The sequence below is a fragment of the Chrysoperla carnea genome, chromosome 1 (assembly GCF_905475395.1).
Source record: "Chrysoperla carnea chromosome 1, inChrCarn1.1, whole genome shotgun sequence".
Taxonomy (NCBI): Eukaryota; Metazoa; Arthropoda; class Insecta; order Neuroptera; family Chrysopidae; genus Chrysoperla; species Chrysoperla carnea.
Window position 1 is genome coordinate 16,266,515 of NC_058337.1, and position 18,453 is coordinate 16,284,967.

Below are 18,453 nucleotides of genomic sequence, written 5' to 3' on the forward strand. Positions count from 1 at the left end.
GAAATAAATAATTTGAAAAATAAAAGGCCTAACTTGCAAATTACAAAATTTGAAAATAATGATAAAACATCTTTCATAAATTTCAACGCTGTGTTGACGGCTCTAAATTTTCAATTTACTGTGTAATAATAATTTCATTAAAAAATATTCAAGATATATAAATTGGCTACCAACTGAGTTATTAACAGAGACCGTCACAAGTCATTTACAAAACAAATAAAATGTTATGATAAACAAGTTTTAATATACATTTATTCTTAGAAATATGCAGAGAATAAAAAAGTCAAAATTATAATTTCTAGTAATTATGATTTATACTGAGAATATAACGAACAAATAATTTAATTTTTAATCAATTTATCCTCTGCTGCATAAATGTAGTTGTGAAAGATTTTCAAAATTTAAATCAAATGCTTCTAAAACAATTAGTAAAGTGAAAACCACAACCGCTTAAGAAACTGGAAAGCAAATACATCAATATCTTACATCATAGGTACATACATGCTGGACTAGTGATGCGACTCGAGTTTTTTTCGAGCCAGTCTAGCACTCGAGCCAGATTTACTAAAAGAATTGCTAACTATTTACACTCCCTGCAACTCGAGCAAGATTTGTAAGGGAATATCGAATAGTAAGGAAATTTTTGATACATTCATTTTTAAATAGTTTCATTCAATCAGCAAAATTATTAATATACCTGATGTGCCATTGTAATCGATACACCTAAATATCTCGTTTTTTAGTTAGCCAATCAAAAAATAACTTAAACAAAAGTTGCAGAGTTTAATGGGGGACATTATGTTCTGACACCAGGTAGGACCTAGTCCTACGGATTTCTTTAATAGCCAATTTAGATCCTAAACAATAAGAGATAGAATAACACTTTAAATTAGAAAGTTGATCCTCATAAAAAAACTAATAATTTTTGTTTAAAGCATTTTTTTCGAAATACGTTAGCTTTCGGAAGAATTGCGACTTAAAAATATGTCATTATTGCATTTAATTTATAGGAAACATGTTAACTACGGAAAAATGTTTTAGCCAAAAGTTGCCAAGAGCAATAGAGGACATTCGCCTGTGTCCATGATGTCCTCCAAACTCTGCAACTTTTTTTAAAGTTATTTTTTGATTGGTTAACTACAAAACGAGATATTTAGTTGTATAGATTAAAATGGTCCATCCTGTATATGAAATAAAATACAAAAAATTAATTAAACATTATTTCTTTGTACCATCGAATCTACTCGGTCGGTAACTCGAGTGCAAACGAACTCGAGTTAAATTCGTTTTTATTCAAGTTCGAGGTTGACAAATTAACCAAAATCACTCGTATAAAAACAGGAATCTCTACATTAAAATAATGCAGGAGAGTTAAATTAACAATATTGTTCACAAAACCTATGATTTCTTCTTTGGTATTTTATCCTAAACCGAGTTTGACAATTTTTATGGATGTATATTACGCAGGTTCTTTTCTCCAAATGCCAAAGGAGATCGCGGGCGAAATTTCTATCCTTTTTTAGCTACCATTTTAAAGAATGTCTTTCAATAACAGTAAGTTTGATAAAAAAAATGAAGTTTTAATCGTGGCTTGTGTATTGAATTGTTCAGAAAACTTATAATTTCTTCTTTGGTATTTTATCGTAAACCGAGATTAACAATTTTTAATGTAGTATGTATACGCAATTTGATTATTTTCCCCATGTGCCAAAGTAGATCGTGAGCGAAATTACTATGCTTTTTTGGCTGCCATTTTAAAGAATGTTTTTCAATAACAGTAAGTTTGGTAATAAAAGAATGAAGTTTTAATCGTGGCTTGTGCATCGAATTTCTAGAAATTGACTTATCTGATTTTCGTATTTCGACGATTTTTGTGCCTGCCTCATATGTTATAAGAAACTCATTGACAACAAGATGTAGAGACAAAAGGGAAGATGTTTGCGACTGTCAATACGATTCGAAAAAGTGCATTCCACTTTTTAACCTCTCCGGCATATGTTTTATATACCCCCCCCCCCCGATCCCCATTATTTCTAAATTAAATATGATAGGAATTCGAAAAATACAAACATCCTTAGAAAATCAGATCCTTACTATAATTATCTTGGGATTTTGTAAGCCCATCGTTTTACGATGCTATTAGTATCATCAATGAATATTTATACCAAATTTTCGTTACGTTACTCCAAAATGAAAGGTGGAGCTTAGTTTTTCTATCCTTACTAATATGAATTTTGAATTTAAAAGGTAGCAGATACGATAATTAAGTTGTTTGTCTCCTGTAAAAATGCTATGTACTATATTAACAGCATTAATACACATGCTTAGAATACTTACATAGTCAAATAAAGAATTCTTTTTAACTCTAATGTATCTTTTTAACATCAAAAGTATTCTTTTTAACTTCGTATTATCGTATTAAAGTCTGTATGATAATAGACATCTGTCTTCAACTACTTACATTCCCAATATAATTGTTTCTGTTCTACAATAAAATTAAATAACTTTCAGTAATTATATCTCAAGAATGAAACGATCAATAATTTTGGTTTTTTTTAATTTTCAAACTCAGAACAAGTACATGAATGTTCAATTAGTTTTTTGAAAATATTTTTTTCTCTAATTTTTTTAGTTTTCTAATTATAGTTTTTTTTCTAGAATTAAAAAACGTGCTAAAAACACAACTTCTATGCTCTCCATGTTAATTATACCATCTTTAATTAGGTTAGAGACAGTCAATCGATTTAAAATTTTTATATATTTTTACTAAGTATACAAAATTTAAGAATTCATATATGCCCATAGCGAGACAATAGCCTCAAATTTGTATTTGGCTTTTTTTTTTATATAAATATGTTATAAGATTATTTGCAAACATTTTAAGAATTTCTGTTCTAAAATTATAAAGTTGTTGCATTTTATGTGTATACATAATATAAGGTGTTACAAAAACTAAGGGACCCATTTTAAAATGGAATAACTTTCCACAATGAATTAACATTTATATTTTGATTTCAGATTCTTAAAGTGTAAGTAATAGTTAAAATTTCTTTTTACTTGACCGAAAAGGAAGAGGTAATTTTTTACTAGTATGTATGAACATGGTATAGTTCATTCCCTCATAGCATCCAGATGAAATAATGCATTTTATTTATTAAAGTATTTTAGAAGTTTATTATTCCCATTTGAATTTTTTTACTAACACAGCCACCATGTTATTTTTTTAACGTAACATATCCTAGTACGCTTAGCGTTGCAAGACTAATTTTACGATACCTTAATAAATAAAATCCATTCAGCTGTCTGGATAATAAGGAATTCCATAGCATAAATAGTAAAACAAAAATTTTCATTTACGGTTAAATAAAACGAACTTAAACTACTATTAGGTTGAGAAAAAAATCTCCATGGGTTACGTTTTAAGAATTTGTAATCTGTAAAATAACTAAGTTATTTCGTAGTAGAAAGGTTGAACTTTAAAAAATTGGTTACTAACTTTTGGAGCATCTGTACATATACAATGCATCTCTTTCAAATGTATTTGTCTGTGTCATTAAGAAGAGCCTGTCTCATCATTAAACCCGGAATATTGTTGTATAGGACAGTTAAATTTATTCGGATTATGTACCGAAAAATGTTCAAATATTATATTAAACTGAACCAGACAGCGTATTTTCGAATCTATAGATATTTCAACATGAAGATATTATTTCCGATCATGGAAACTGACAGCGTAAACTTTTCTTACAAGTACAGGATTTTCCAATAAGAGGTGTCATTTTAAATTTATAAAAAAAATTCTTGCTAAAATCGTAATTCTATTTTTAGTTCAATTTCAAGTAGAAACTCTCCGTTTACTTGTGGATCACAATATCATTTAAATGGCTACTTCGGTTACAAATTTCCATTCTTTGGAAAAAGTACTGCCACACATCACCCTGTCGCACATTGGCAGCTCGATTTTGCGTATAATAGCACTTCAATTGTTGGAAACTTTATCTTTGATATAGCCCCACCCCAGTGTAAAATCAAGTGACCTAGGTAGCCAGTTGACACCTCCGCTTCGCGAAATAACCCATTCATGAAATCACTGACACAATAGTGTTATTATTTCTCTCCGCTTGTGCGGCCAGTATCTCTGTTCAGTTACAAATAAACATAACCTAAGTCAAAATTTTTCCACAGCTTCATGTAAGTCTAATGTATTGCCTAAATTCTTGGCAACCCGACTCGATGAATTTTAGATCACAACGGGAAACAAAATATATCCACGGTACCATATTACCATAGTACTACCAAAATTTCCAAATCTTCTGGGTTTTATTGAAAAATAATACATTTTAAACTTGTAAAGTTTTGCAGAGAGATTCTAGAAGAGGCAGAAGACTGTAAATTTGCCTGGAACTATTTATTTGGTTTTCCAAAATTTCAAAAATTTTCGAAATTATTTTCTATAATTTTTTTCGCTTTTCGAGAATGTTTCCCAAGACTAATAGTTAAAGATACATGCCAATTTTCAACTCTTTGTCTTTTATAGTTTTGGAGAAAATGGACACCAAAGTTTTGCCTAATTTGCGTTCTCGCGGATAAACAGTGCTGTTTACGAAAAATTTTTCAAACATAAGTTGTTTGTTTTTCGTTAAGGAACATTTAACGGTTTACAAGATGTGTCCTACGGACTCAAGACCTAAATGACCTATGTTACTTATTTACGAACTTAGCCTCCCTTTTTACGTCCTGAGCATGCTATACAAATTTCAGCTTGATCTCTTTTCGTTTTTGAGTTATCGTGCTTCCGGGTAGACAGACAGACAACCGGAAATGGACTGATTAGGTGATTTTATGAACACCTATACCAAAATTTTGTTCATATCATCAATATTTTAAAGCGTTTCAAACTAGAGACTAAACTTAGTATACCTTGATATATATTATACATATATACAAAGTATAATAAAAAATACTGTTTAAACTAAAGGACAAGCTTTATTGTACTAAAAAATAGAAAATAATTATTTCTATGAATCACTCATACCTGATTATAACTATTTGCAAAATCTCCGAATCATCCTTAATAGTTTAAATTGATTTTATTTTCTACTTTTAAGTACAATAAAAAGTATTTTATATTTAAATTTTATTATTCAACAATTTAAATAACTAAAACTGGAAATGATAAATAACTAAATTTTTTTATCACTTCAAGTAAAGAATTCTCACTTTACAGGCAGAAAAGTGAAGCAGGTCTTTAGAAGTTTGCAAAATATGAACGTTTAAAATTCCTAATCAAAGAAGAAGATTTATTACTTATTGTTGTTGTTTACATTTAATCATGCACACGATATTTATATCATGGTCTATTCGACTAATTTTGATATATAATATGTTACACATTCGTAAACTAAATATTGACAAATATCTTGTCTAGTAATCTTAATTAAAGAGAATTGAAAAGAAGTCCGGGTTCGAGTCCTGGTTCGAGTGTATTTTTTTCAATTCTCTTTAATTAAGAAGATACTTCTTTGAAAGTGATGTCATTGTTGAGTATCACAATATAGATTACATATAAAACTTAGTTTTGCAAGAAAGAGACGGGAAACAATCATTGAATGCTTCTAACTTCTTCCTTTTTTAATCAATTTTAATATAACTTTCAAATTTTGTTATGGTATCAAGTGTAATTCTACATTTTTATGGGTAATGTGGCAAATTCACATACACCCAATAACCCAATCACATTGCACGAATACACCTGTCTTAATTAACAATAAAAAGGCGGATAACTAAAAGCATACTACGGTTGGCATTATATAAATAGTATTAACCCACAACAGGAAATTCCACAAAATTATAACATTATCTAAAATAAATAAATGCCCTCAATTATAAATATAAAAAAAAATTGACCCAAACACACAGATTATACTAAAATTATTATCAATCAAAAAAATAATATTTAAAGTACGATAAATATACAATAAATAAAACTTTAAGTCATACACGTCTTTTAATTTGATTGCATTATACATCACTGTAAGATTATTAAAAAATCACAATAATGTTATTATTTATAATAAAGAAACAACTCTGGCGGCAGATATTCTGACATTATGATATTCAATTTGAAGCTGAAGCTGAAGAACATGTGTTGTTTTATCATCTGTTGGTGTTATTGTTGTTGTTTTAATAAAATCATTAAAATTTGCATACAGTCATAAAAGTAAATAAACATTTGAAAGTACTTACTTACTTAAATGTGTGAGAAAAATGAAAAATATTATTTTTATGATTGTTATAATTAATCAAGTATTGTATCAAATAGTTCAATGTAATACAACTGTGCGTTCGTTAAACCTAATTACTAATCAGGTATTTTATTTTCAATTTCATTTTACAAACGCTTACTTAACTGAGCTTCAAAATTTTAAGGATTCGTTTAAAATTAAATTATAAGTAGTTGATAAAATTTGCAATAACATGTCAAAGTTGCACTCACGTGGAGTACAAAATTGGGAAATAAAAACTTAAAATTGAAAATTTACTTTTCTACAAAAAATTGTGGGTAACAAGAAAAAGCACTAGTTCAAAACTAAGGGCTCTTACAAATCCGGAAAAAGATCATAAGGTTGCAATTCTATGGAACAATATGACTTTTTATGAGACACGGCTCAAAATGTTCGTATGAGTGGGTAGACCAAAATCATATTGATTGGAAAGTGTGATTTTACTAAGCACGCGCGTGCTTAAAAGTTTGCCAATTCTAATTTTGCTGAAAAATCAAGAAATTTGAGAAAACAGTCATTGGACCTTATATTTTGGGGTATTACAAGCATTTCTTGTCTCATGACATTTTTTCCTAAAACACGCCGTTATTGAGATACAAGTGAATGAAAAAAAAAACCTATTTTTGATGAAAATTTGATATTGTCGAAATTAACGATTATTGGCTCTTTTCACCTCTCCTTACCGTTTTTTAAAATATAAGCATTATAAAAAAAATTTGCATTTTTAAGCTAAAATTTTGTCATCAACATATGATTGTGATGAAGAACTTTTTGTTTCACTCATTCAACTCATTTTTCAACTTACCTAACCGTCTCCGCGCTTTTTTCGAGATTTAAGCGCTTTACATTTTTTTTAACGCGTATATCTCGAAAATGGCGACGTGAAATGAAAAATGACAAGACACAAAAAGTTCTTAGAATAGTCCAAAATAAAAATTTCTATTATTACTAAATTTAATAGTTGATCACAATCATACTATAATCGTCAATTTTGTTGATGGCAAAATTTTGGCTTAAAAATGCGAATTTATTTTTATAACGCTTATATTTTTGAAACGGTGAGGAGAGGTGAAAAGATCCAAGGGATAAAATTGTTTAAAATCCTCCAAAATGCGTTCGCATAGTAAAAGCACACTTTCTAATCGATATGACTTTGTTCCACAAACTCATACATTTTGAGTCGGGTACCATAAAAAGTCATATTGTTCCAGAATTGCAACCTTAATTGCTTCATTTCCTACAGTATATATTTAATTTAGAATGATGTTATTTAAACAGAAATTTCTAACAATTTTTTCGTAAAAATCTATAAAATTACAAAATTAGCATGCAGTCGAGGCGACCGAGGGGCGACCTCTGACCGATTAATGTCGATGGATTCACTCAATTTTTTCTCTGTAGAAAAAAAATTGTGTAATTCGGTTCCAACAGTTTTTTTCGAAACTATGAAATATAGAAGTTTGCTAATTGGTATGTAGATTCGGGTTGTTGATCCACAGTGTCTAATTTCAAAAAAATCCCATTCAATAATATTAAGGAGGTGTGGACTAGTGATGGAATGAATGTTGAATTTTGTACATTCGCGAATGTTTATTTCCAATATTCGCGAATGCGAATGTTAACTTTCAAAAGAAGCGCTCATAAATTCTAATGTATTAACTTCTGCCTATACCTTATCTTCCTTATTCCTTGATCAAAATCCATGATTCACCCCTCATTTTCAAGCTTATATCATGTTGGCTTGGCTAATTATTATTGTATCGCTTAGAACAAGCTAATAATAATAATATAATTTTAACGAAAAAATATATCTATATTTTAAATGAGTTAGATAATAAGTGTATCAGGCAAACATGATTCGAATGTAACAGTTTTTATAGATGTTTTCCTAAAACTGAAAACATTATTAAGAAGTGAATCAAATGAAACTATTTTTAAAACATGTTCCGCTAATATTAATTTAACTACTTTAGATTTTTCTACAAAATTTGTTGTTGTTTTTTAGTCCCGAATACAAGGTAGTCGCGGGTTACGGTAGCCATGGGAGCGGAATTCCCCACGGGTCGAACTAGTACATATAATTCTTCATTAGTGTAAAAGAGTCCTTCGTATAAGTCCATTAAAAACAAACCATATAAGTCCATTAAAAGTAAAATTCAGTTTTTTTTTTTTTAATTTTTATTTAACAGTGATTAAAGAGTGATCTAAAAATATGAATAAACATATTAGTGATGTTTGGGGCTATTTTGCAATTTATTATACAAAATGATGATGATTTTTTGTCAAAAACATTCGCAAACCATTCGCATCGTTTTTTGCCAAAGCGAATGTTAAAAAATACGCGAATATTCATCCCATTACTAGTACGTAGCATCGAGATGCTTTTATATAGTGCATGTTTTTATACTAACTCCGCTTGATAATATTAAGGGGTTAAAAAAAGGACGAGTTTGGATAGTATGACATCAGACACAATAAACCAATAACTTTATCTACGTGCCAATTGGAAACCTTCCATCTTATACAGATTCGGTGAAAAGCTCTGACAACCTCAGTTCACTCAATTGCGTAATTTAATTTCTAAATATTTCCTCTGGAACTATGGGATGTTATTGGTAATCGGATTCAAGATGTAATTTTATTCCTAATCTCAATAATAAATTGTGGATATTGATGTCAGTATTAAATTTTTACATTCATGATTTGTTTTCACCCTTTTTTGGTGCCTCCAGGTGAAAGCACATCTTGACTTTGATAAAGTTTAAAGTTGATATCCTAAATTTAGATTCTGTCAATTTTTAATATCCAGTGTTATTATTAAATAAAATTAATTTATTTTAAAAGTGGCTAATATTCTGTCTTAATATTTTTATAGTACAAGATCCGAAGTAGGGTCGACCTTCACCCATCTGTTTATCGAATGAAAGTTATTTTTTATGAAATGTAAAATATAAAACAAATATTCCTGCAAGGGGTTGCCTAAAAAAATATGATCAAGACTACTTTTAATAAAGATATTTTTGATAGATATTTCGTGGACAATCATTTACCACCGTATTTGCAATAAACGTATCTTTATTTAGATGTGTGAGTCAATGAATTAACAGATGAACGTAATTACTATTATCAACTTGTATACCATTTGTAAAGTATCTCGTTAGCCTTTATAATATATGAAGTAAGAAGAGGTTTTATGGAAGTTCTTATGTATAAGACAAAGGAAGTCTCGTCAGAAAATGTTTTGTGTGTGATGACTTAAGACAGCTGTATAGACAGAAACAACAAATAAATAATGATTGCGTGCGCATCACAAACAATAAATTGTCTGAAGTCTTTCTTCAAATATGCATTAATAGTGAACGGAAAGAGGTAGACAAATCAACTGCCGCATATTTCTTATGGTGTTGACTTTAGAGTAGACCAAAATTTGTTAGATACGCAAGTCTGTGCATTTGCAAAAAATTTTACTCTTCTTATTTTCACTAAAAGTTGACCACTTTTTTTAGGAAACCCATTGCAGAGATATTTGTTAACATTTTATATTTCAAAAAAAAAAAACTTTCATTCGGAAAGCAGATAGATAAAGGTCGACCCTAATTCGGATCTTAGACTATTAGATATAAAGGTTTAATGATTTTTATACGAGAATATAGGATATACAAAAAATTCTGCAAAACATTGAAGAACGATTACAAGTTATTGATAAAATTGAACGAAAGATTGACAATATTAGTACGAGAATAAATCGATTAGAAAATACATTTGATTCACGCTTAGAAAAGATTGATAGCAATATTAATATAAAACATGAACATATTGCAAGAAAAGTAGATACCATATATGATCGACATATACATCGTTTGGAAAATAAATTTGAAAAAGAATTGGCGAAAATAGAGGTGAGCATCAAGTATTTTTATACCCTGTATATATATATAAAATATATATATCAAGGTATACTTATTTTAGTCCCAAGTTTGTAACACTTAGAAATATTGATGATACGAACAAAATTTTGTTTTATGTCCACAAAATCAGCTAATTAGTCTATTTCCTCAGGACGTAAAAATGAGTTTGAGTTCGTAAATGAGCAATGTTGGTCAATTTGGTTATGGGTCCAATACCTATCTCGTAAGCCGTAAGAGATAGAACAAAAGTTTTATAGAAAAATTCTAATGCCTTACTTTTGGCACACCGTGTATATTTATTTACATTATTTTTTTTTTTTTAAGAATAAAATTGAAACAAATTTACATCGATTAGAACGAATCGAAAATAATTTTAGTTCACGGCAAGAATTTATAGAAGCAGAAATTGGTGAAAATTCTGAAATCTTAAAAGATATTCAATTATCCATCGATATTTTACAGGATAATTCTAAAATTGAAAACAGCACAAAGGTAATACTTTATAATTCAGAATAATATGTTTTAGTCGCCTAAGATGCCCAAGTAAAGAGAGTGTTTCTCTTAGTTTTAAAATAAATTGTAAAATAATTTTTTTGTACAAATCAAAAGCTACAGCTTGGGGCATGGGTGACATTGCTACTTTTTTTACTTCGTTAATTAATATCTATTTTTAATGGGGTATACCAAAAAATTTCATTTATTTATAGACTGATCTAAATAACAAATTATTTAATATGGAAAAATTAATAAACGAAAATATTTATATGGTAAATAGTACAAAAAAAGAATGCCAAGATAATGCACGGACAATAAATACACTGAATCGTAAAACAACAAATTTAAATCAAAATTTATCAAATGACAGTAAGTTTAAATCAATTATACTTTATTACACATAATAAAGGTTTGGGTTCAAAATTGTAGGAACTCACTGAAAATTTGCTTAAAGGTATTTCATAGGATTTTCAATACGAAGTCAAAGTTGGGAAGAGTAGAAAATTAAAAAATCAGTTTTTTTACAAATATTTTTTAAAAAGCAAAGAAATTGATTTGCTTTCCGTTCCTGTAAAAATAATATTTATCAAGCTACAGCTCATTGAATGTAGCCTTTTTTTAATGTAAGCAAATCATTCAAAGTTGATTAATGAAAAACGAAATCTTATTTGATACAAATTCAAAAGATCATTTTTGAAATACGTAAAAGATCTTTAAAAATAGCTGTAGAAGGAGTAATAAGAAATACCTAACTCGGTAAGTATGATTTTTCAGGAACGAAAAGTAAACCAACCTCTTATTAATTATTTTATCGGATCGTATCATTTTTCGCGAAATATATACAGTGAAAAAAAAAATTCTTAATATCAACCGATATGAGGTTGTCTCAATCTCATCGCGAGAGCAAATGGGGTCACGAATGTGATACAACTAACGTACGGGGTTGAATGGTGAAGTTGACACAAGCGCATGAGTTGTTTAAAAATTGTATAAAAGTAATATAAAGTCTATCTTTCAAATATTGCTGTTTTGAAATGCAACATAGTTTTAAAGTTTAACAATTTATTTTTTATTGGTTCTATCACTTACAAATATTATGACAAAATAGTGATGTGATTGGCACAACCACGTGAGCAGGTTTATTAGGTTTATTTAAAAAAATGTTAGATTTCTTCGAGTCGGACTTGAACCAACGACCTATGGATCACTATTGATTTTAGTGTCATTAATGATTATGTTTATTTTACAGTAAATAAATTGTTAAATGGAATTGGTGGAATGATACAAAAGAAATTCTTGCATGTTAATCAAAAGATTGATAGTAATTTTAATAATACAATGTTGGCACATAACTATTTTTTGGAGAGTTGTCATCGTATACAATTAGAAGAACCGCAAATGGAAGCAAAAATTGTAAATGTTGTCGAAACATTACTAAGTTTAATTACGAATAAGTAATTTTAAAATTTATATATAATTTTATGCATGTAAATTAATTAATTAATTTTACTGTAAATTATCTCAAAAATTAAAGTGGTTAAAACTAAATATAGGATTTGACTTCTTACAGAGTTATTTATGATTTTCTAAGTTAATTTTGGGCAATAAAAAATATCATAAGTTTCGTTTAATTAGTTAAAAGATGCGACTACACACAATGGCGAATAATTGCTAGACATCAAATATTTGTAGTATACCTCCTCCATTTCAGTGGTACCATTTTTTGGGAAACGTTTATCTTTCATTTAAGATGTAACATCCTTTGGAACAAAATTTCTCCAATTTACATAATTGAAGAACTCTATATTCAAAATTTTATTTTTTTTTCGAGAAATTACAATCTACAAAAAGAGGAATGTTTATTTTTCTAAAATTGAAAATTGCACTTTTGAGATTTGCAATTTTAATTAAAAAATTAAGTTTTCGTATTTTACGCAAAGGGGAAAATGGTCGGTAAAGAGGTTGTTTGTAAGAGTAACGTTTCAATTTGAAATTTTCAATCAAAATATAAAACTAAAAATCATATTTCGTTACTATTTCTTTACCCACTGCTTGCTAATGGACAATTAAAAAGTTTCAAGTAAACAGACAAAAAGTTAACCCACAACGGTCGCAAAACAAATCAATCTAGATGAGTTTGGAACGTTGGTAATTATTGTTAATAATCTTAAGGATTTGTTTACTACTGCTAGGAAAACCGAAATTTTTATAATCGGGAGAGTTACAGTTTACTAGTAATAATTCTAAATTTTACTTTATTGCAAATTAGATTGATAGATGGAATAAATTAAATCAAATGGTAAATTTTTAGTTACTATAAATTGCACTTGTTAATTAACAAATCAACAACTAACAATAAATTAAACAAACCATACTCGGCTGGTCTTTATAAAAATTACAGAGTAAGATAGTACTTAACTTTTTTAGAATTATTGGATCCCTTACAGTTCCCAAACGTACAACAGTCTTTAAATTACTAGTACATATTTATACAACTATAAAAACTTGTTTAGCGAAACAAAAAATTTGCTACCAACTTAAGTTAAAAATTTGTTTTCTCTTATATTTGTAAACTATTATGGTAATAACATCACAGTCTTTCGATTAAACAAATTACAATTAACTTTCAATACTATGATTTTAATTTGAGCATAATATGCTAACATAACATATTTGAGAATAAAACTAAATCAGTACACCAAAAATAAATTATTAAAAAATTAAATTTTAATTCAAAGCTTTAATTCCTTATAAAATAGATTTTCAGATATATAAGAACTTTAAAAGCATCATCTGTGAAAAGCGGTTTCTTATTTTAGAGACATTGTTTTCCCCGATAAGGAGAAAACACGCTCATTCTCCGTCGATGTTGGCTTTGTACACTTTTTCAAGAGTAGGCGTTCGTTTCCCAGTAGGAACAAATAACTGAAATTCGTGTAATTTGCGTGTTTTTTTTTTACCTAACGCACGGAATTGATTTATCGAGTTCTCGATGCGTTGAATTTTTTTCCGTCTCGACTAAAGACAAATTTCTCGAGAAATCCTAATTTTCTTAGTAGATTTTTAGAAAACTCCTGAAAATACTATCTAATTTATAGATGTTTTCTACATGGTACTTTGACTTACATAGGGACTTATATTTGTGACTTTGTTTATTACGTACGAAGGAAGACTTAAACTCACTAAAAAGTATAGAATAGAACCAACCCCAAAAAAATGTCGACGTTAATCACACCCTTAACTAAAAATAAATTCATTGGCGTCGATTTCAAAGCGTGATTGCGTACAAGGAAATTATTGATTGGAGTTGGCACTTGAAAATTAATTTTTTTACCTTTTAGTGAAATTTTATGGAGTAAGTTCCATTTTTTGCAAAAAAATTTTACATTGTAAAAAGTTCTTCTTTTCTGGGATAAAAAGTACACTAAATCGTAACTCAAGATATGAGATATCAATATATCAAGGGGTTAAATTTTATAAAAATCCACGCGATGCGCGGAAAGACAGAAAATTATCTACGAATTTACTAAATGTATAGGTAGATGATAACTTTTTCCATTCACATCGGATTTAATTTTTTTTAGAACTATGATCATGGGTGGTGAAATATACTATTTACAAGATTTACTACGTACACATGATACAGAAATACAGAACAAAGTTGGCTTGGCAAAGAATACATTACTAGAGATGGCACAAAAATCATTTACGTACAAACAAGAAACTGTTCAAACACTTCTGGAGATGAAGAACAATTTAAATCAATGGTTAAATTACACTGCAGATATATTAAATAATAACAAAACAGATCACTACGAGAAATTAAACGCTATTGAGCAAACATTACAGGTAAAAAAACTATTTTTAGTATTAATACTGACTTTAATAAATTCCAAAGCCAAAAAGTTTACTTGTTTACGAATCCGCGGGAATCGGAGGTTCCCGCAAAATTAAATTTTAGGTTTTTATATAAAGTATAATCGTCATTTCGGTTTCGGAACCCTAAACTCGCACTTGTAACATATCTAAGAACATCTCCATTAAATTACCTTTTTCCTTAAGACCATTTCCAAACTGAGCCGATTTTGAAGATCATCGCCAATTTTTTGTTTTTACGGGTACAGAACCCTCGCACTTAAAACATAGCTAAGAACACTCCTCATTAAACTACCAAGCGAAGCAAAAAAATCAAAATCGGTTCATTCTTTTAGTCGCTACGATGCCACAGACAGACAGGCACGCTGTTTTAAACGACTGTTTTAAATATTCGCCTTACCGATAAACTAATGTATCATGCTGATTTTCGTGAATGACTGTTCGAAAATTACGCCACGGCGACCAGCGGTATTACACATAAATTTTCTTTCAATAATTACGTAGTTCTAACTATTAAAGGTTGCCGTAGTTCTAACAAATGACTTGAAATTTTGTGTCAGTGTCTTCAAGACCATTTATTCATAGACAAAAAATAGAAATTAAAAAGGGGAGGGGACCGATTTATGTAAGAATGACAAAATAGCTTTTCAAGCTTATCGTACTGGGTTCTGGCGAAAAAATAGACTAACGGTCTAAAAATCTATGAGCGATTGAGGTTCCGAATTCGATGATTTTTCAGAGATAAATCTGTTTGAAATTTAGGTAAAATTTTGTTCCTTTAATATTTTGGAACAGTGTATAAGGATAGAACCAATTTTCTACCGGATTGAAATCACTTAACTTAATATTTTTTGCAAATTTTCGTAAACGGTCGACGTATAATCTAAATAGTGTAAAATGTAGCTCTTATGACAGTCTGTCTTAGGCTGTCATGGGGACCCCAATATCCTCAAATATCCATGGTTTTCCATAAGTTAAAAGTGGCTTTGATTGAAATTGGTGATTGGCATCCGGATTAACAGTTCTATTAAACACAAATTGCTGCAACTCACGTTTAACGCATCATGTGACCTTATCATAAGATATTTCCAGCATGAATGCACTTGTCAGCAGATTTGGCCTATTTTTTTCACAGGCTCAGAATAATGTTAGCTGGAAGATCTCGAAGTTGCAGAATTTTTTGCCATTTAGATTGCTCCTAGATACTTTTTACGATATCAAGAAATTCTCTCGACAGAATTTAAAAAAAAGTAGGAGAGTAAAAAAGAATATTTTTCGAATAAAATTTTTGGTCATAATTAGGAACGTTAAACCAAAATTTCTGAAACTTTGGGATTTAATAGTATGCCCTTTTTAATTTATCGTTAAATTCTATCGAAAAGAAATTACCCATTCCATTAAAACTTTCGGTTTTCGCTTTCCGGAGACAATTTTATAAAACAAGATACTACCAAAGAAATTTTTTATCATTTTAGAATGTACACAATTATATAATCAATTTAAATGTATCCAAAAATCGAGAAATAGAATTGAATGCAAACAAATTAATTGAATATATTGAAAAGAATATCAACACAACAAATTTTAACACATCAAATAAAATGGAACAACATTTTGAAAATATCAATAGTTTCCTAAATAAAATTCACGATAAAATTGTGGAAAAACAATCACCTATAAATTTACGACATAATCGATCGAAAAATACAACACAATTAATAAAAAATGGTACTCATGATACGACATTGGAACCGCAACAGCATACAAAAAAATTCAATGAAAGTGAATTAATTATTGGGAATTTAAATGATGCTACAAGTATTGTTGATTTAGATGTTGACTTTAATTACTCCACCGATCTGATCGAAGATGACACTGAAGACATTGATTTTACTTATTAATAATTTTTTTATGTATTTTTTTAAATACGCATGAATAAATGAAATTTATGAAATGAAACAAATTCGAACTAATAATAAAACGTTCTAGATGCAGGGTGATCAAAAATAGTAAGACTCAGAGAAGGTCCTTTGGCGATTTTCGATCTGACGCACAGTTAACGGGTTAGGACTTCGTTAATTATCATTTTAGTTTAATTTTAAGAATTCGTGCCTAATATTAGGACAAATCGTCAGACTATTTTTATACCATGCATATATGTAATATGCAAGGTATACTAAGTTTAGTTCCAAGTTTGTAACGCTTAAAAATATTGATGCTAAGCAAAAAATTTTGGTATAGGTGTGCATAAAATCACCTAATTAGTCCATTTCCGGTTGTCTGTCTGTCTGTCTGTCTGTCATCACGATTACTCAAAAACGAAAAGAGATATCAAGCTGAAAATTTTATAGCGTACTAAGGACGTAAAAAGTGAGGTCAAGTTCGTAAATGAGCAATATATGGTAATTGGGTTTTGGGTCCGTAGGATCCATCTTGTAAACTATTAGAGATAGAACAAAAGTTTAAATGTAAAAAATATTCCTTATAAAAAAATAAACAACTTTTTTTTGAAACATTTTTTCGTAAATATCACTGTTTACCCGTGAGGGCGCAATTTAGGCGTAAATTATATAGTATGTAATTATGGGAATATAAGTTATGTATGTGTGACATGTATGTATGTGTAATGTGATAGTCATCAACACTGTCTATGCATGGTATTTCAACAATTAACTCAGTCAATTGTTTGTTTTCACATGTTTCAATTAAGACTAAGTTAAATTTTTATAGAAAATATTACATAAGTTCTAAAAGTTTAAATTTTGGATTTTAGAAATTAAAATTTTAAATCTAGAATTTGTTTCCAGAATCCAAAATCAAAAAATTGACCCCTCAGATTCGCTTAAGGTAGTTCCTTTGCTTGAACTATTGTGAAACCCACTTTTCAACAGAATTGAACGAATTTATTTTCATAGGCTAAGAGAATAGGACAGCTATACGCGCTTACTTTATATATTTTCTCTCTTTTGCGATCATTCTTTTAGCGGCGACTTTAAAGCCCTAAGGTATTATGCTTAAACACATAAGAAGGCAGACAAAAACATTCAAAAGTAGTAGTAGACATTTAAAAACACATACGACTATTCAATTAAACGCGGTTTCTTTACAGGTTTTGATTTTTTTTTTTTTTGTAAGTATTTGTTTTATAAATGCACTTCTTAAAGTGAAAATCTAAATTTTTTTGGAGCTTTAATTTTTACCGCCACTTTCTCAGAGGAAAAGTTTTTTTATTTGATTCTACTATCAAACAGTATACGTTCCCAAATGGTTTCCCATATTTTCATTTTTCATAGATTAAAAGACAAGCTGCTTGAAATAAAATACTTTTAAAATACTTTGCATTTTTCATATATTAAATCCTAAGAGGCTTGTACTAAAGGTTTTTATATAGAATACTTTTAATAAATTCCTGACACAATAATTGATTAATGGTAAATAACCTGTCAGTCTGAAATGAAACTACTGAAAGCGGGATTATTCCCAATAGGGTACTTTCGGTAGTGAAAAATAAATTAAAATTTGATATTGTAGAAATATATTTAAATATTCTGATTTTGAGTCACAAAAGCACATTATTGTTTTGCTATATTAAAATTAAAAGTCGTAATTTTTAATCTGTAAATAACGTGACCTAAAATCCGAGCCGCAAATTGTAGATTATGTTACGAATAATTACGTACACGACTGTTTTTTTACCAATATTATGTCACCAAAATGTCTAAGAGCTTTTGTATTAGAAAAACCAACATTTTGAAGTACTTTTTCATACATAATAGAATACCCTATTGGCGGGGTTTATCTGATTTGACTTTCAATATTTTTATTGGTCTTTACAAAGTGTAAGTGCGAGTATTGGCATCTGGTAGTCTAAATTAGTACTACTGATATCA

At 28.9% G+C, this 18,453-nt stretch overlaps 2 protein-coding genes across 2 annotated transcripts in view; one reads left to right on the forward strand and one right to left on the reverse strand.

Moving 5' to 3' along the window:
- LOC123305292 (Golgi-associated PDZ and coiled-coil motif-containing protein-like) overlaps window positions 1–18,453 on the reverse strand; it is a 31,629-nt gene that overhangs the window by 8,281 nt on the left and 4,895 nt on the right. The gene's annotated exons all lie outside the window — the stretch shown is intronic.
- On the forward strand, window positions 10,930–16,488 carry LOC123305293 (reticulocyte-binding protein PFD0110w-like). The gene is made up of 4 exons (XM_044886976.1): window positions 10,930–11,056; window positions 11,937–12,141; window positions 14,272–14,536; window positions 16,039–16,488. Exons 1-4 carry the CDS (start codon window positions 10,957–10,959, stop codon window positions 16,462–16,464), a joined length of 996 nt encoding a protein of 331 aa, XP_044742911.1. The 5' UTR covers window positions 10,930–10,956; the 3' UTR covers window positions 16,465–16,488.

What these genes read in the sequence shown, in the direction of transcription:
- LOC123305293 (XM_044886976.1), top strand. Translation starts at nt 10,957, where the DNA reads ATGGTAAATAGTACAAAAAAAGAATGCCAAGATAATGCACGGACAATA. An exon ending in TCAAAATTTATCAAATGACA is followed by an intron (nt 11,057 to 11,936) that starts GTAAGTTTAAAT and finishes TTTATTTTACAG; the next exon opens with TAAATAAATTGTTAAATGGA. An exon ending in CTAAGTTTAATTACGAATAA is followed by an intron (nt 12,142 to 14,271) that starts GTAATTTTAAAA and finishes AATTTTTTTTAG; the next exon opens with AACTATGATCATGGGTGGTG.